The sequence below is a fragment of the Mus pahari genome, chromosome 12 (assembly GCF_900095145.1).
Source record: "Mus pahari chromosome 12, PAHARI_EIJ_v1.1, whole genome shotgun sequence".
Taxonomy (NCBI): domain Eukaryota; kingdom Metazoa; phylum Chordata; class Mammalia; order Rodentia; family Muridae; genus Mus; species Mus pahari.
Genome location: NC_034601.1, coordinates 7,933,555 through 7,952,989, shown reverse-complemented (window position 1 = coordinate 7,952,989; position 19,435 = coordinate 7,933,555). Strand labels below are relative to the sequence as shown.

The 19,435-nt window shown below is 45.1% G+C and overlaps 1 protein-coding gene across 1 annotated transcript in view; it reads left to right on the top strand.

The window, feature by feature from the left end:
* Cpped1 (calcineurin like phosphoesterase domain containing 1) overlaps positions 1-19,435 on the top strand; it is a 100,351-nt gene that overhangs the window by 16,192 nt on the left and 64,724 nt on the right. The window contains exon 2 of the mRNA XM_021209491.1: positions 5,512-5,730. Coding sequence (XP_021065150.1) covers positions 5,512-5,730 — 219 coding nt within the window. The remainder of the gene's footprint in view (positions 1-5,511; positions 5,731-19,435) is intronic.

Sequence of the window (19,435 nt, the reverse complement as noted above, 5' to 3'; positions counted from 1 at the left end):
CCTGGCTGTCCTGGAACTCACTTTGTAGACCAGGCTGGCCTCGAACTCAGAAATCTGCCTGCTTCTGCCTCCCGAGTGCTGGGATTAAAGGCATGCGCCACCACGCCCGGCGTTGGGTTAATTTTTAAAAGCAGTTTCGAATGTGATAATTAGATAGTCATGGACAATACTGAGAAACATTTAGGACCAAATACCTAAGCTAAATAAAGTCAGGGACAAAAACAGAACAAAAAATAGAATAATAATAATAAACCAAGTGAGGAAGCCTCAGACCCACTCGGGAGAGAGAAGAAAGCAATCACAAGTAGAGAGGGAGGGAGAGGTCTGGGAGGGAAAGTGGACAGGGTGGGGAATGTGGGGAAGAGGGGAACCTGATCAGGTATTGGGTGACGGAAAAGGACTAAAGCCCTGAGGGCCAGCAGAAAGAATGGAAACAGGCAACCTCAGGAAATAGGAGATTGGGGGCACCCTCCAGAATGCACCAGAGACCGGGGAGGTGAGAGACTCTCAGGAATCAAAGGGAGGGACCTTAGATGAAATGCCCAACAGTGGGGAGAGGGAACTTATAGAGCCCACCTCCAGCAGGAAGACAGGGTATCAAGTGAGGGATGGGGTTGCCATCCCACAGTCACATCTCTGACCCATAATTGTTCCTGACTGAAAGAATTACAGGGATGGAAATGGAGAGGAGTCTGGGGAAAAGAAGGTCCAGTTACAGGGCCAAAGTGGGATCCAGCTCCAGGTGAGGTCCCAAGGCCTGACACTATTACTGAGGCTATGGAGTGCTCACAAAAAGGGACCTATCATGACTGCCCTTGAAAGACCCAACAAGCAGCTGAAAAGTCAGATGCAGATACTTATACCCAACCAATGGACAGAAGCAGCTGACCCCTATTGTTAAATTAGGGAAAGGCTGAAAGAAGCTGAGGAGAAGGGCGGGTATGTAGGAGGACCAGCAGTCTCAATTAATCTGGACCCCTGAGATCTCTCAAACACTGGACCTCAAAACAGACAGCATACACCAGCTGATATGAGGTCCCCAACACACATACAGTAGAGAACTTCTGGGTCTGTGTTCATTCAGAGATGATGCACCTAACCCTCAAGAGACTGGAAGCCCCAGAGAGTTTAGAGGTCAGGTGGGATGTGGTAGTGGAGACATCCACGTGGATATGGGATGGGGTGGGAAAGAGGTGTGGGATGTGGAGTAGTTGGAAGGTGGATGGAGAGGGATGGGATATGGAGTGTAAAAAATAAATTAATTTAAAAAAAAAACAGAAAAAGATACAACCCCAAAACATTACAATTAAAACCAAAGGTCCTCCTTAGAGTGGCGTTTCAGTTTGGGAGGAACTGTCTCTTACCCAGAACACCTGAGTCTCCTGCCAGCCAGGGTCCTTGGCTGGTTGCAGGCCAACTATCCTCAGATGTCAGTGGGCATGCATCAGTGAGGAATTTAACTGACTCTGCCCCATTACGTGTCTTACCCCCTCCCTGCTGATGTCACTGGTTTCCAGCTCATCACAGTAGCCCACCAAGACCCCTCTTTACCCTGCACAGCACCCACTGTTGCCAGCACCTCCTCTTTCTCCCTCAAGCCTCTATTTCCAGACAGTTTTTCTTAATTAGACTTGTCTGGCATTTACCCCCTAGGTCTCTAAGACAGTCTGCTTAGGGAAGTTAGTGGGGGCGCCAGGTGGGGAATGGGGTGTCTACATGTGTGTTTCTCAGTAATGTCAGAAGTTCTGATTGTAAGTCAACTATGTTGTGTCTTGAGCTGCTCCGACTTGCTTGCAGAGGGTCTGGAGAAGCTGGGCTTTCCTAGAGTGGGCAGTAAATAGTAGTAAATAGTAGCTTCACCCTAGATAGGATGCTATAAAGGGCATCCTGAGGGTATCTGAGGGCATGTCTGGACTTTGGAATTCAGTTTCATCCTGTAAAACTCTGCTGTTTGAGGGCTCTGAGAGCATCCCTCCTTCCAGGACCAAGTTTATGTAACCCCACACCTTTAATCCAACCTGTTCTTTAATAACAGGAAGCAACAATAACTTTTCCTTAATATCTCTTAAAATCAGTGGACTCAATTCCCCAATAAAAAGACATAGGCTAAAAGAGTGGTTACGTAAACAGGACCCAACATGTTGCTGCACACAGGAAACCCACCTCAGTGACAAAGACAGACACTACCTCAGAGGAAAAGGCTGGAAAACAAGTTTCCAAGCAAATGGTCCCAAGAAACAAGCTGGAGTAGCCATTCTAATATCGAATAAAATTGACTTTCAACCTAAAGTTATCAAAAGAGATAAGGAGAGACACTTCATACTCATCAAAGGTAAAATTTAAGTATTTTCAAGTTTGCTCTTCGTGTATGAACGTAACTGGAGGTTAGAGGACAGCTTTTGGGAGTCCATGCTCCCCTTCCACTGTGGGATAAGGTATTGAATTCAGGTTATCAGGCTTGTGTGGCAAGGACCTTCATCTGCTGGGCTAGCTCTCGCCAGGTCCGTTTAAAACACAGATTCTCAGCATGTAGCTCAGGCTGGCCTCTAATTCCAGATCATTCTGTTTTCATGCCCAAGCGTGGAGGTTGCAGGCATTTTTGCCGTGCTGTTGGGCTATGCAGCATTCAAATTGAGGTGGCAATAAAGATCACAGCTCCTGAGCAAAGTTCTAGAAGGTGCTTTGCAAGTGCAGAGCCCTGAGCTAACAGTCACCTAATAAGATAGATACAGCAGGCTGAGTATTGAAAGTCTAGAGCTGCATTCACTTTAGATCTGTAAGTGAGAATTTCTGGAAAGACGCCTTGACGACAAAGGTTAGAAATTCAGTGATTGCAAGTCCAGAGCCAAATTATCTTGTCCGTCTTGAGCCCACTTAGAAGCCACTTACTGCCCTCTTGTATATGTGTCTTTGTAGCCATTAGTTAAATCAATGTACAATGTACAAACACATTGACAGCTTCTAGCAGTGCAGGGACTTAGCCTGCCGGGCGTCACACTGCGTGAGCCCCATAACTGAGCTATTCTGTGACTGCCTACCCGATATCTCCACCAACATATTTGAAGAATGTCTAGATTTATGATTTTCCCTTGTTCTGTTATTTAAAAGCTCCCTGAAACGATTTCCATGTTAGAAAATGGAGTTTGGAGTAACTCAAATCCATGTTCCTGGGGCATGGTCTCATATTTGACTCCAGAATAAATTCTCGTCTCCCCTTTGAGGTGAAAACTGTGGTTTTGTATCAGCAAATTGAATCTATTTATTTTGTGCTTCATCATCATAAAATTGACACTCTCCATTTTTACTAAGTAAATGTGTAATGAAAGATTTATTTGAATACCTTCAAGGACTATTGACTTTTTGAGGCACTTGACTATTTGTCATGGGAAACCACTTGTTAAAATGTTTGCTGCAGGAAACTTTCTGAACTGTGTCATAGCGGGTTGATTTATTCTGTGACCTTGGGTGCCAGACACCTCCTGGGTCTGCTTCTGATTAATTTATGTGTTTTAAATAGCTTTGCAGAGGGTCTCAGAAATCAAAACATAGCTAAAAGCGATTAGTGGCATATAAAAGTTACTATTGAAATTATAAGAAAATGTTACTATCACTAACTTTTAAAACACAAAACAGAATCTGGCAGGGTTTTTGTTATTGTTGGTTTTTGGTTTGTGTGTGTATGTTGTTGTTGTTTTGTGTGTTTTTTTTTTACACTATGTATTCAGCTCTTCAGGAGGAGGCTCTCCCCTTGACCCTTATTTTTTTAGTCTGATTTATAGTCTGTTGCCACCAACAAATTACCCTGAAACTTGACAGTGAGAAGCAGCAAGCCTGCATTGTCACAGAAACCCCTTTGGGGGTCTGGATGCATCACTGCTGGATGCTGTGGCCATGGACACTCCTAAGACTCCAGTTAAGGCTCTGTTCTTATCCAAAAGCTCAGTAATGAATATCTCTCTTCCTGGTGTACTCACATGGCGGTTGGTCAGACACAGTTATTTCAGGGACCTTACAGCCAGTCTCTCTTCCTCTGGTCCTTGCCATATTAGTCAATCCATAGGGCAGTTTACAATATGACAGTTTGTGTTTTGTTTTCTTCTGAGACAAAGTCTTTCTCTATAGCCCCTGGGTGACTTGTGTTTGTCTTTGCCTCTGAGCATTGGGATTAAAGTTAAGCGCAACTGTAACCAGCTTGATATGATGCCAGCTTTTGACAATGGAGCAAGGAGAGGAGAGGGAAGAAGAAAGAAGGTTATAGTCTTCCAGCCTTTATCTGAGAGGACATACTGTTAGCTATGTTCTGTACGTTGGAAACAGGTGCCATGCTCCAGGATCACACAGGAGTGCATACTATCGGGCAGTGTCTTTAAGGACCACCTTGGTCTTTTTATCAAGCGGAGTAAAGGCTGAGTAAGCGAACCAAATCCTTCGGTGGAGTTTGCTTTCTGCCCTGAACAGCATGATGCGCACCCAAGCCCCAGCCACTCCTTGTTCGCAGTAAACTCAGGTTGATTGCATTTGGGCCATACAGCCATGATGTCAACTAAGGACTAATAGGGTAACATGCAGGTGCTCTTTGTTCTGTACGTTTGGTGACTTTTAGAATAACTTGTTATATTCCTGTAATTTGCCAACAGTAGATACTGATTTTTCTCACTACTGAATATAAAGGTCGGGGTGATAGAGTTGTTGATTTGTTTGATTGTGGTAGCTATTTCACTTTTTGTATGTATAAAAGAGACATTGTGGGGTGTGTGTGTGTGCGTGCGTGTGCGTGCGTGTGCATGTATGTGGCAGGGCATTTTGTTGTTGTTGTTGTCAGTATTACCTCAGTTAAGCCGGGAGGAAAGAAAACCCCTCCCATGATCAGTCTCGAAGTGTGCTGATACCCAGGCCATATTGCCTTTGAATTATTAGCATTGATTTTTTTCTTTCCTTTTTTTTTTCCTTTCACATTGATGTACTCGTTTCAAGATTTCAAGACTATTCCTGGCACCACATCTCCCACCAGATAGCCAGAGCTTTTGAGCGCCAAGTTTTATAATTAAAATTCTGTTGCACTCCCCCCAAACAGCACAAATGGTGCCATTAAGCCTGGAAGAAAAGATTCGTAAGCACTTTACCTAGTAATTTAAATATAACACCCTGGCAGCATCAGTTTGGGTATTTTTAATTCCAATTAGAGCACTATTACTGAGCATTAATATCCTCTCCACTGTGTTCCTCTGTGGTCTTGGGTTCATTTCGGATGTCTAGGTTTTAAACAAACAGCTTGGGTACATTGGCTACAGCAACCTGCATGATTTCCCATGGCCTTTGGGAATCACCAGGTCCCCAGCATAATTAATATAAATCAAAATCCTCTAGACAGTGACAGGAAAATGGTATGTTTGGGCAGCAACTTATCAAAATGACCTACTTAATTTAAGAAAACTACTGTTTCCACTTGCATGGTAACCTGGATGCTTTCGCTGACAGACTTTATATCAACTCCTCCCCCCTTTCTCCTAGAAAAGGAACGGGAATGGAAAGGTCCATTCTACTTTGTCCAAGGCGCAGACACTCAGTTTGGGCTGATGAAGGCCTGGTCCACCGGGAATTGTGACACTGGAGGTGATGAGTGGGGGCAGGAGATCCGTCTCACAGAGCAAGCTGTTGAGGCCATCAACAAGCTGAAGCCTAAACCCAAATTCTTTGTTCTGTGTGGTGACCTCGTCCATGCCATGCCAGGTAAGCCCGGGGGCTGTCAAGGAGGGCCTTTTCTTCTTCAGCTAATCCTGACCACCTATCGGAAGGAAAGCAGTAGCTCTTGTTCCAAGACATCTCTGTTCAGTGATGTTCCTATCCTTCAAGGTGTTGTGCTATTTATTGAATATCAGAAAATGCATGCTCACTTTTTATTTAGAATTTGGCAAGATTAATCATAGTAATTAGGTCAAGTTACCTTTCAGAAAATCCAGCTTAGTAAGAAAACAGACCCCTGTGTCACCTTGCTACATTTCTAAAGACAAACATTAAGACTTCCAAATACCACATGTGTAACTGTCCTAATACCACACCTATGACTGTTCCAGTGCCACATCTGTCCCAGTACCACATGTGTGACTGTCCCTATACCACACATGTGACTGTCCCAATACTACAAGTGTGACTGTTCCAATGCCACATGTGTGACTGTCCCAGTACCACATGTGTGACTGTCCCAATAACATACCTGTGACTGTCCCAATATCATTCCTTTGACTGTCTCAATGACACATGTGTGACTGTCCCAATACCACATGTGTGACTGTCCCAATGCTACATGTGTGACTGTAATCCAGCCCCTTCTTTTGTTGCTTCTCTTTTTAAATTTTTCTTTTATGTGGATGGGAGTTTTGCCTTCATGTGTATGTGTATAGTACCTGCACAAACCAGAAAAGGCATTGGAGCCTCCAGACCTTTGTGAGCTACCTTGTGGCTGCAAAGAACTGAACCTAGGTCTTCTGCACGAGCAGTGAGAGCTCTTAACCACAGAGCTATCACTCTGACCCTACTCTCCTTGCCTGTTATAGTTTTATTTCCCACAAGCTCTTGTTGCTTTAGTTTTGGCTGTATCCAGGGGCTCAGAGGTTGCTATCTGAACTTGATCTCTCCATCTCTCAGCTATATGTTCCTCTTAGTTGACTTCTTTGCATCCAGGCTCTCTAGGTAGTGGCTGCCTAGTGTAGCAGTGAATTAGTTAAACTGATTTGGCTCCTTGCAGGTCTCTCATGCACTACACCCGCCCAAGAGCTCTCTGGATTCGCAAATGAAAGACACACACACACACACACACACACACACACACACACACACACACCAGCTAGTTTTGATATACCTTGACTAGCTCAATGGCTGGGCACTTCTAAACCTCCCTGCAGCTCACACACACTCCCTCCCAGTATTCTTGAGTTAGTATATTTTAAAATCTATATTTCATCTCTGCTACCCCAGACCCAGTTGGAGAAGTGGCCACTAGGGCCACTTTCCTGAATTCTTACATACCGGCAGGCCTTTAAGTTTCATCTTTCCTGGGGTTGGGAATTTAGCTCAGTGGTAGAGCTGGGTTCCGTCCTCAGCTCTGAAAAAAAAAAAGTTTCCTCTTTCTGCTTCCCCATCATCCTATCATGGTGATTCTCCCTCACACCCCATCCCTTGCCTGCCCTGTCTCCCTGCCAATTCTTTATTATCAATCATAGCCAGTTGGGGGCAGGGATCCTCAGGTCTGGAAGAGTGGCTTTTGGGAGCTGAAATAAGGCAAAGCATTAGGACCATTTCCCAACAACAACATTTTTAGTGTCTATAAACCTAAGGCGTTCTAGGAGTTTTACAGAAATCACAGCAAAAACAAACAAATAAATAAATAAATAAATAAAACAAAACAAAAAATACACAAAGTGACCTATTCTGAATGACCCAGTCAGAGTCAGATCACATTTACTCGACTCACATGGCCTAAAGCTAAGTTATGAGATTAGCTCCATTCCAGCCACGTGGGCTGAAGAATAGGATGGTTTCCCTAAAGAAAAGTAAAATGCTGTCCTTGAGCATCTCTGTGCATGTGGCTCAGTGCTCTTACCGTGTGTCCTCATCTTCTCTATTGCTCTACTTAGAGGGGGAAAGGGGAAGGCAGGAGGGAAGAGGACAGGAGCAAGCGAGGAGGAGCCGGGGGAGGAAGTTCTTGGATACATAAGTAGCAGATGCTTCTGGAACTCTCTTCCTTCTCCCCTCAACCCTCACTTAGTATCATCCTGTCTCAGGCAGGCCCACAGCCCCATGATCAAGTCTAAGTAAGTAGAAGTGATCCTTCCCATCAGAGAGTCAGGTAGTGTCCATGACTTCTTCCCCTTTCCTGCCCATGTCTTTGCCTAGTATAACAGAAGTGACCTGAAGACCAGGATAGAAAAGACAAGCAGTGTCTGGGGATGTTTGGGTGTGTCTAACTTTACTTGTGAGCTAGATCCATGAGCTGCTCTAGAAGCTTCAATATGCTTGGCCCAGGAAGAGGCACTATTAGGAAGTGTGGCCTTATTGGAAGAAGTATGTCACTATGGGGGCGGGCTTTGAGACCCTCCTCCCAGCTGCCCATGAGCCAGTCTGCTCCTAGCAGCCTTCAGGTACTCTTGATTCCTTCTCTAGCACAAAGCATAATGTCTTCTGGATGCTACCATGCTTCCCGCCTTGGTGATAATGGACTGAATCTCTGAACCTGTAAGCCAACCCCAATTAAATGTTGTCCCTTATAAGTTTGCATGGTCATGGTATCTCTTCTCAGCAATGGAAACCATAAGACACTGAGACACTGCAAAATGCTGGGCACATTTCAGTTATCCCTGTCCAGCTCCTATTGTCTGGACACTGAATGTCTAGAACTAAACCCAGAGTGAAGATGTAGGAAGGAAAGGGGCTAGCTAAAGCTGTTTTCTTTAACATTCTTGGAGAGCAACAGGCAGGGAAAACTCAGGAGTATCCTTGTCTGTTTGCTGGTGTCTTACACAAAGTCATTCCTGTGACCATCCATCCATGACTCCTCCAAGAAGAGCCCATGGGTATCACCTACAGAAACATCTGTCCTGGATTAGGCCTCTAAGAATGTGATAGGAAGAGGAAACAGAAGACAGCCACCACAGTCCGAACCCAGGAGCCTGGGCCACCAGTTCTCCACCTACTTGCGATGGAGCAGGTGAGCAGACAGTCCCCTTATCTCTGACTGTCACTGAAACAGCGAGCGTGTAAAACCGCCACACATTCTGGGGCTCCATAGTAGTAAGAAAGCAGAGATGAGCAATGGAGAGACCAAGACCCAGTTACAGCTTTGCGGTTCCTGGATCCAGATGTGTGGCATGGGGACAGAAGCTCCCTCCCCTGCAACAGAGCTGACCATCTGGGCCATCAGCTTCCTGTGTTGCTCTGCATCACATAGTAGGCATAGGTCTGCTTCTATTGACCCTTGAACATAGATTACAACATTATCATTTCTCTGCCCAGTGGCTTCAGGATATCATGAGGCTTCCCGGAATTATATAACATGTTCTTGTGGATGTTTACCAACTTGTTCTGAATTATGTTAATCTATTCAGCCACATTTCAAAATAAAATGTAAAATTTCCTTGCAATTACATTGCTTCTTAAATAGGATATACTGAGCATAAGTAATGAAAACCATCTTATGATCAGTCCTAACAATTGATCAGAAGACCTTGCAAATTGAACCTGCAAATTTCTGAACATACACTTTCTATTCAGTGTGACTGGATCAGAACTCATAATTTGAGCTGTTTTGGGAGGTTTTAGCTGAGCCATGTAGAGGACTTTAACTGTTTTTTAATATTTTGCCTGAGATGAAACAACATTTTAAAGCTAGTTATAATTTTTAATATCCAGTAAGCTGCTCCTCTCATCTAGGGCATCCACCAGGGCTGACCAGAAAAGCAATTATTTGCCTTGACTACTTAGCACATTGTTAATGACCAAATGCATATATTAATAAGCAAATTAAATCAGAAAGATTGCTTTCAATTCTACCATAAATAGTATCTTGGGTCAAGTAGATATTAACTCAAAAGGAAGTAAAAGAACTTTCCAAATAATGAATTTTTTAATGAAAATAACAATATCCTTTTTCATTGTAACTACCCATTGTAACATTCATTCATCCACAAACATTCACTGATTGCAGAGTAAGTGCCAGATACAGCACTAGTCACTATGGGTGTACCAGTGGAAAAGAGAGAGCAGGGCCTCGGCAGAGCTGAGGGCCAGGGGAGACAGATGCATAGGTGGTAGAAGGAACCATCGGCGCCAAGGCTCCAGCTTGAGTTTGGACAAATATGTCTTCATGTTACAGGCACCCACATGTTTTTTTTTTTTTTTAATTTGCAGTTAAACTTCTCTGTGAGATTAGCCACATTAAAAGTGGCAAATTAAGAGACCATTGATTTTCAGTCCTTCAGCTTTCAAGCCCCGGGTAACTTTTGTAGGCCCTGCTGACACTAAGTCATCTATCCCCTGAGAGTGGCCCCAGGAGCCTTGTTAGAATCCAGCAGTTCCATGTGGAAGACCAATCAGAATGTGATGCTGTAATTATGGAACAAGAGATTCCAGTAAGGCCCCTGCTTGTCACTGACACACAGGTCTGTCCCCATGCATTTGAACTGTTGTAACTCCATGAAATGGAGAACACAGGCCGGTCAATCTTTCCCCTGGAATGAAATGTCTTGGAAGAGCTCTTGTATGTTAGCTCTGCCTGAGCAACTGTGGCGTTCTTCAGATTCTCCCGAACACTGGCCTTAAGAGCTTCTGTTCTGTAGGGGAAGGCAAGCCCTTGTTTAGATCATTCAGCTTCTGTGGCTGCTGAAACAGTGCAAACTTACTCTGACACATCTGGAGGTTCTGAATCTCCAGGGCTGCGCTCCTCTGGAGCCTCTTCCACCTAGAATACAGTTCTTGGCTGTTGTGCATCTTCAAAACCTATAGTCTGGAGTCTTCTCTGGCCCCTCTGGGATTCTCCTTCTCAATCTGACTAGTGCCCTCCCTCCCTCCTTCCCTTCCTCCCTTCTTCCCTCCCTTCCTGCCTTTCTCCCTTCTTCCCTCCCTCCCTGCCTTTCTCCCTTCTTCCCTCCCTCCCTGCTTTTCTCCCTTCTTCTCTCCTTTCCTCTGATAGACCTATGTGATTACACTGGGCCTGCCTGATAACCTAGAAATCTCTCCAGTCTGCAAAGTCCCCTTTGCCATGGGAGATGAGGTATTCACATGCACTGGGAGTTAGACACCTCAGAAAGGGCTTTATTGAGCCTATCACAGATAACTTGTGATAAGCGAAATTCAGCTCTATAACCAGCCAATGGTACTGCTGCTGACTTACTTCCTTGTAATAGCAATGCAAAAACAGATCCAGTGGTTATTTCCATTTTCCCTGGTGGGGTATCTGGCTCTGAACAAGGAAGTGCTTTTTCCTAATGCCTTATATCCTAAATGTTGCGGAGTAACATCTTTTCTAGACCTCTTGCACGTCCCACTGTCGCCTTTCTATTAAAAAATGGGGCCCCCAAATGACCAGAGCTTACTGGAGATGGAGCATCTCTGTCCAAGCAGGTCTAGCAGGTAAATCTTAGGGACAATACGGTTGAGATGCACTTGCCACACTAGGATGCTCAGGCCCAGTGCATTCTGCTGCTCATGTATTATGTAGAATTCCCGTGTGCATGCCAGGAGACACTGCAAATTCCCTTCCTGGTTATTCCTGAGGGTTGTAAGCAAGAGAACCGCCACTCCTTTAAACGTTTGCTCAGGCTTCGGGGGAGATGCTTTTGTGTGTGTAGGCTTTGTTTTACTTGTTAAATACTCTTGAGTAACTAAAGCAGGATGCTCTCTCCTATAGAAAACGCCCACAGCATGTTGGCAAAGTGCCCTGGAAAACAGGCACAGCGTTTTCTTGAACGGGATTTGTACATATATAGCCAGGACTGGGTTTTTTATTTGGACCATGAACATGTACAGAACTCTTTATCTGGCATCCCAACCCTCAGAGGCCTGTCTCTGAAAACTAAGAGTATTCTTAAACTTGGGATCGATTTGATTGCTAACAGACCTGCGCTGAACTGACTTAGGCGGCCCCTGCTCCTTATCTAATGGGATTTCTTAGTAGAGAATTCTTGAGCTCTGTAATGAATTATTCTCAATTCTTCTTTGTTAGTATATGTTCTTTCTCCTCTATTCCCCTTCTAAAGTTTGTAAAAATACAGTTTTAAACAAGATCCAGAAGCCCAGAAGATTTTTCGTAAGAATTTATGGATCTGCAGAACAGGTGCTTGCCACTTACAAAGAGACACTTCCTCAGTAGAAGCAAACGCTTCCTGTTCCCGCTTGTGTGATTTCCCCCAAATTAATTTTTGCACCTCTCTTACATGGCAATCACATGGTAGTTTCAATGGTTTAGATGGTCCCTGATGTATTAAGGTTGAATTCTTGGGACCAGTTTCTGTTGGAACCAAAGGACTTCAGTGTGAAGCTAGATTTGATTCCAGCGATGATTGGAACCAATTGGAGGAGCGGGTGTGTGCACAGAGGTGGAGTTGCTTAGGAACAAGCACAGAAGTAGCCACTTAGGTGGGAAGTCTTCATGGTGGAGAAGGGCTGGGCTTTAGCAGAAGTGGCGGCAGAGGCTGGAGAGGAGGAGTCACCTGGTGGCCAGGTATTGAGGACTTGGTGTCACCATGGAAACGTGAATTAGAGATACTGATGAGTAGCATTGTGTTTTTCCTGTAGTTTAAGGCCTGAACAGATCAAGAAAGATAAAACAACAACAATAACAATAACAACAAAAAAATCAAACTTCCTTCTTGCTTGGTCATCTTAAACTGGGTGCAGAGGAATGGGCTAAAGTCTAGATAAAAGTTGTCACCACCCAACAAACATCCAGACTCTTTCCCACTTGACAGTGTCTACTTCTGTGAAGAATATATAACTCTGTGAAAGGAGAGTATTGCGCCAAGCTGGGATGTGTCTGTGTGCTGGGCTCTAGGCAAGGAATGGAACTGTTTTTCTTTCTGTTGCTTACACAGTCCAAGAGAGTTGGTGCTCATTTTCCTCCGGTCAGGCAGACACAAACAAGTGGATACAATTCTGGTACAGGACAGATTCTGATAAGGAGAGCCTCGGAGGCATGATTTCAAAACCAAAGCCAGGATTAAGGCTCTGTCCAGCCAAGGGGGGCCTTATCTCAGCCCTCCACTGTCAACCCTGTCAAGCTCACCCCCCCCCCCAAAGCGCAGTTCCGAGGTCCTGAAGGACAGCGTTCGCGTGAAGGGGGTGGAGTGTTATTTACTGCTGGACATGGGGAGAGAGTGGAGTCACATGAACCTACGTGTGCTTCCCGGGGGGTCTTAGCAAGTTACACATTTCTAAAATAGATGAAATTTGACATCTGTACTCAGTGTCTATTCTGTGCCAGGCTGTGTTCTAGATGCTTCTGCTATGTGAAATGATGTGAAATGGATGAATCTGCGAGTTACCTGTAAAGGAGACAGATATAAAGAGACAGGATTCCCCTCCACCCCCCACTCCTCCCATCCCCCTACCCTCCACCCCCTTCCTGTCTCCCTCTGTCTCCCTTTCCCTCTCCCTCTCTCTCGCCTTCAACATCCTTCCCTCCTTCCATCCCTTTCTTGTCTGTTACTTTACTCTCTCAAGGATTCAAGTTAGAATAGATCTGGGTCTATTATTATTATTATTATTATTATTATTATTATTTTATATTCACTTTCTAAATTATGCAAATAATGTGTAAATGGGTTGCTTTTGCAAGGATTGAAAATCTTCATATAGAATCAACCATGAATCCCTTCCCAAGTCTTGACCTGGGGTCACTCTCATTCAGATTGTGTGTGTGTGTGTGTGTGTGTGTGTGTGTGTGTGTGCGCATCAACCTTTTTGGAAGCACAAACACAATCACACTGTACACATTGTTCTCTTCACCCTTCCAAGTGTCTGAATAATCCTTGTGTTGAGTTATATAGGCTCTGTCAACTTCAGAGTCTACAGATGGAAATTTCACAGTTGTTAACCTGCCCTCCAGGTTGTTCTAGCTGAGATAATCTCCCTGAGCAAACCTAAACTGTGTTGCTGACATCCCACTGGTGCTCCCATGCCTTCAGTGGATGGAGTCTAAGTGGATGAGCTTGCGATCCTCCAAGCTGTTTTTACTGAGTCCACACCAGCCACTCTGCTTTGTGGCTTTCTGGAGGACCTCTCATGGGGACAGGGTGACCAGCACTTTTCTTCCTGTGATCCCTTTTATGTAACCGATAGCCTTGGTCCCTGTGACACAGGTGATAAGTTTCTGTGCCACATATGACATCTCAGAAAGCTTCCATTTTGTGGAAGCCCCATGTCCATCATAAAATGAGTCTTCTTGTTTTTTTTTTAAAAAAAATTCAGTGACTTTACATTCATCTCCACTGTGTAGTAAGCCTTGCATTTTTATTTTTAAATGCCTACTCTGGGAAATGCCAAGATTTAAAGTTAATTTACCATACAGTTTCATATACAGAAACAGAAAGATTCATTTGCATGCAAGGGTGTGATGCCTCGGTCAAAACATCCCGGATTTGGAGATGGGGAATGCACCGAGATGGGCTCCGCTCAGTTTTATGTCAAGAAGCAACCAGAGGGCAATCAGCGCAGCCCCTTGGCTCCTCCACCCCTTCACATCCATTATAAGCCCCATGAAAGCATCCAAGCAATCAGGGACAATACTTCCCTCTGCTAAAGCTGATTAGAAAAGGTCTGAACCAATTTACCTAATATTACTAATTAAGGGAACATGGGGCCTCTGTTGAATGGCTGTTTCTGATTAGGTGGGTGATTATAGTTCCACCCCAGCCATTGTCAACTACATATGCACATATGCACATGACTGCTAGAATGGTGTCAGCTCTCTGTTCCCTGTCTGACAGGGCATCTTAATCATGCATGGGCTTGGTTCTCCTTTGATAGATTGGCAAAGTCCCTGGACCGCATCACAGGGTAATGTTTTTAAATATAGAGAATTTCCATTGAAACCAATACAGTTATCAAAGTACTGTTACAAAATTTGATTGGGTGATATGCATGCTTGCTACATCCACTCCAGTACTCCAGTAGTGACACGGGTGGTGACAGGCCCCAAAAACCTGGATGCAGTCCTGAGGCGAAAAGTTCACAGAAACTTAGTCTTCTGGAAATTTGGCATTCCCATAGCTAGAATGCCCCAGATTTGCCCCTGCGATAATGTGTAGGGTCTTGCATGCTTTCTTACAGTATTTTACTGGATAAGAGTTAGAAATCTCAGGGCAAGCTTAGCAAAGTAAGTTTAGAATTCTTATTATAGTTATGTATGGCAGACTACATTACTTATTAGTAGAAAGTCTCCCCCCCCACACACACACACAATCACTTAGAATAGTAGCGGAGCTACTCCCTTAGGCAAGATTTTACAATTATCTAGGAAGAAGGAAGGTTGTGGTCTAGGGAGGAACTAGAGTAAATACTTAGAACTATAGATAGCTGAGTTACACCCATACACAGGAATTTACAGTGGCCTAGTGGGGAGGTGGACTATACAATAGACTAGTATTGGAACTTTGGCTCGGACGTGAAGCCCTTGCCCCTGGCTTCTAAGATTAAGCTGACCTTAGGTGAGGCTGCTTTTGATCCCAGTTGTTAGCATTGATTTTTATCCCAGTTGGTTCCTGTTAGCTTTTTGTACGCATTCCTCTGTTTTGTGTAAAAGTCACTTATAAGACTGGTGCTCGCTTTGAGACAAATTATATTCAGATACCACACTCCCTTGTGTTTGTATCCATTTGTCACCCTTTTTGTCGACAACTTCTTGCCCACATGTCCAGAACCCCGATTTCTTCTGCGGACTGAGGGAGGCCGACTGGGGTCAGTCCATAGTACATGCTTCTTGGTTGATCTTTTATCTGAAGTTCTGACAATGTGGTTAATAGTGACAGGTTTAATAGTGACAATGACTCCATGTTCTATGGCATGGGCAGAAACTGAGATGTAATAAGACACACGTGTGGTTTCTCATGCTCAGGTCCTTGCTACCGCCATGAGCAGCTGCTAACTTTGTCATAGAAGGTGGTGCTGTATCAACATGAACTTGGTGGGAAACTAGTTTTCTTTCTGAAGTCCCTACCCGACCCCTGCAGTGCCTACTGCCCCACATTAAGAGCCTACATCCCCACACAGTAGCACAGTCCTCTTGTTCTCTCTCAGAGCTGCCTCTTCATGGTGACAGTATGGATATGACGATTGCCCAAAGTGCAAACTCATTGACAGAAACTTTACTTTAAAAAAAAAAAAAAGTTTTATTGATTCCTCGTGAATTTCACCTCATGCACCCCAGCCCTGCTCATCTCTCCGTCCCCCCACATCCACCCTTCCTCCTTGCATCCTCCTGCCCAAAGTAAAATAAACACACCAGCTGAGTGCTGCAGCTGGGGAGGGCAGGGCTGGCTCTCCTGAGCTCATGACCCTGTGGGGAGCTTTCCTGACTGCTGGAGGTGGCCAGGGGCTGGGGGTTGGGCATCACCTCTGCACCTGTGCCTGGCCACAGCCGATGAGACAGGGTCAGCCTCCCACACCCACTCTCTCAGGGCTAGCTCACCCATGCCCTGCCCCTGACAAGGGCCAGCTCCACTGAGCTGCCTAGGCAAGGTTCAGGGCCCCATCTCTTAAGTGCTATCCACCTGTCTCAGTCAGGGTTTCTATTCCTGCACAAACATCAGGACCAAGAAGTAGGTTGGGGAGGAAAGGGTTTATTCGGCTTACATTTTCCATACTGTTGTTGATCACCAAAGGAAGTCGGGACCGGAACTCAAGCAGGTCAGAAAGCAGGAGCTGATGCAGAGGTCATGGAGGGATGTTCTTTACTGGCTTGCTACCCCTGGCTTGCTCAGCCTGCTCTCTTATAGAACCCAAAACTACCAGTCCAGAGATGGTCTCATCCACAAGGGACCTTTCCCCTTTGATCCCCCTTAATTGAGAAAATGCCTCACAGCTGGATCTCATGGAGGCATTTCTTCAACTGAAGCTCCTTTCTCTGTGATAACTCCAGCCTGTGTCAAGTTGACACACAAAACCAGCTAGTACACTACCACAGGTGAGAAATGGGACCAGCTCTCCAGAGCACTACAACTAGTGAGGGGTGAGGCCAGGTATGCACAGCCCCCGGACATCCATGTAGTTCCTGGTGGCTGCACTGACCAGTGACAGGCCTATATTCTGTAGTGGTAATATGAGCCACAGACATTGACACTGATCTCTGCCACCGTGTAGTCAAGAACTGAGATCTGGCCCTCGGTGGTAGCTCGGGCTGGGATCGCACCATGGCCCCAGGTGGTAGGGCTGGCCACTCAGTGCAGGTTACTCTTCTAGTCGTCAATTTCTTCTCTCTTTATAATGTTTCAGCTGCTCCACTTCTCTTTCTCTCCAGTCTGACCACCACATACTTGCACATTGTGGTGGGCCCCTAGGTGACATCCTCTATCCATGCTGTATGGTGTGACTACAAGCAGGTGTCTGTGGCCCACTTGTGCCATGAGCTGGAGGGTGGGTCTGTGGGTGACATGGCAGTCCATCGATCTCTGTCTTCCTCCTCTTGAACTATGCTGCCTAGGTTTGCTTTGATTTGCTTTTCATGAGTCCTAGGCATAAGACAGCTTTGGCCACCAAACCGGCATGAAGCTAGGATGGACAAAGGACCGCCATCTGCCCTGCCCCTGACTGACAGAAGAACACCACCACCAACAAGGGGTCTCTTTGCCCGTTGCCACAGAGAAGAAACTTTAATTTTAATTAAAGCTTTCTTAATTGTAGCCAGGAAAAGATGGACATTTGCTTATTTGATGAAAAGAAATGACTAGAGTTAAGTAATAGGGACTGAGCTGCCTTTTAATTAGGGACACAGAAAAAGTCTTCCATATTCTTTATCTCTGGCTTCATCTTTGAGATAAAAACAAACAAACAAACAAAACCCTGCCAGTTGAGAGAAACTTCCCTTTTCTGTGTGTGCCATGGCACATTCACGAAGGTTTAAGAAACCAAGCATTCAAAAGAGAAAGGGAGCCACTCAGACTAACGACAAAGAGAAGCTCCTATCACAGGTCAGTGGTCTCTGGGCAATCGAACACAGGTTCAAAGTGGCGAATCTTAGGGTCCAGTTTTTTTCACCTGAGTGGGTCATCCATAAGTAGGTTTTGGCTAGCTAGTGAACCCTGAAAACCCAGGTGGGATTTAGGATATTTGCAAAGATGCCTTAGGGAATGACTTGGGGAAAGGGTCCTTAGTTTTCATCAACTCTTTTAAGGGCTCCTGAGTCTCAGTCTTAACGTGTCAACTTCACTGAGCTTAGAGGCCTGCCCAAGTGGCTGTTAAATCAGTATTTCTGCTTCTGTGGACAAGGGTTTCTGGAAGAGAGAGGCATTAGAGTCTGGATTGAGGAAAGACCTGACCTCGGCAGTGTGGTCAGGTGGCATTCGGTACAGAGGCCACTATTAAACAAGATGGTGGGAGAAGGGCAAGTTTGTCCCTTCTTTGAGCTGAGACTCCTTGGGTGACTGTGCCCAAGTCTCAGGCTGGCAATTCACACCACCAGACTTCCTGGGCTACAGCTTATGGGCAGCTGGGCGTGATTTCTTGGCCTCAATAAACATATGAGCTAGCTCCCATAATGAACCTGCTCTAATGATATCTGTGTGTCTTCTGTTAGTTCTTTGGAGAGCCCTGAGCCTTTACTGGCTCTGTGATGCAGAAGGGTGCAAGTTCCCAAGGTTCCCAGGGGCAGATATGCTTGTGATCTAGTTCCTAATTTCTGTTCCCTTCTGGGGACTCTTGACTCACTGCAGCTCATGCCCTGCAAGCCTTTAGGCAAGGGCAGGTGACAGGCTGCTCCAGAGTGCCAGGCCACCCCACAGCAGAGCTGCCCTGGGGCCCCTTCCACCCACACACCTTCCTAGGGGCTTTTTTAAGCCAGTGGATAGAAATACCAGAAACCTGAGAGGCCCTGGCACAGCAACACTGAATGGACAAAGCGAGTGCCTTGGAGTCTCTGCTTAGCCAACTGGAGTGTGTACGGCTCTCTTATGTTTTTTTCTACTCTCATTTTCTGGAATTAGAACATTCTACCTTTTCATTGGCCTATTTTCTTCAACTAAATGAGGTTCTAAAGGGGACATGATCCTGAAGGGGTTCAATTATCAGGTAATTGGTCAAGTTGTCAGAATGGGAAATGAGCAAAATAATGAGGCTGGGAATGGAAGTTTAAATGCCAGAGCTACTGAGGGTGTTTCCCAGACTCCAGCATGTAGATGCTCTCCTGTGCATTCCTGATTCCATGTTCACTGTGTCCTTCTGTGCCCCACTGGGAAGCTACCAAAGGCTCTGTTTACTGTATGTTGCTCAATTTGTATAAAATGTTATTATTCTTTTCTTTATCTATTACCCTTTTTTTATATTTAACTCTTTATTGATTCTTTATGACTTTCACATCACGAATCCCAGTCCCACTCATCTCCCTGTCCCCTCATACCCACCCTCCCTGCCTGCCCCTGAAAAGAAAAAAAATCTAGTTGTGGAAGCTGTAGTGTGTCACAGTGTGTCCCACAATATATCACAGTTCTTTATTTGAAAATGTTCATTGCACTGAACTTACTTGAAAATGTTCATTGGTCTGGTTTGAGGCCCCTGGCTTCTGCTGCACTATCAATACTGGATCCTCATTGGGACTCCTCTCAGATATCCTGTTGTTGCCCTGTGTCACAGAGATCCTGCAACTTTGGATCCCCATCACATTTCCAACAATCCATAGATGGAGTCGATGTCCCCAGATGAACCAACTTCAAAGCCCTGGTTTGTATGTGTGTTG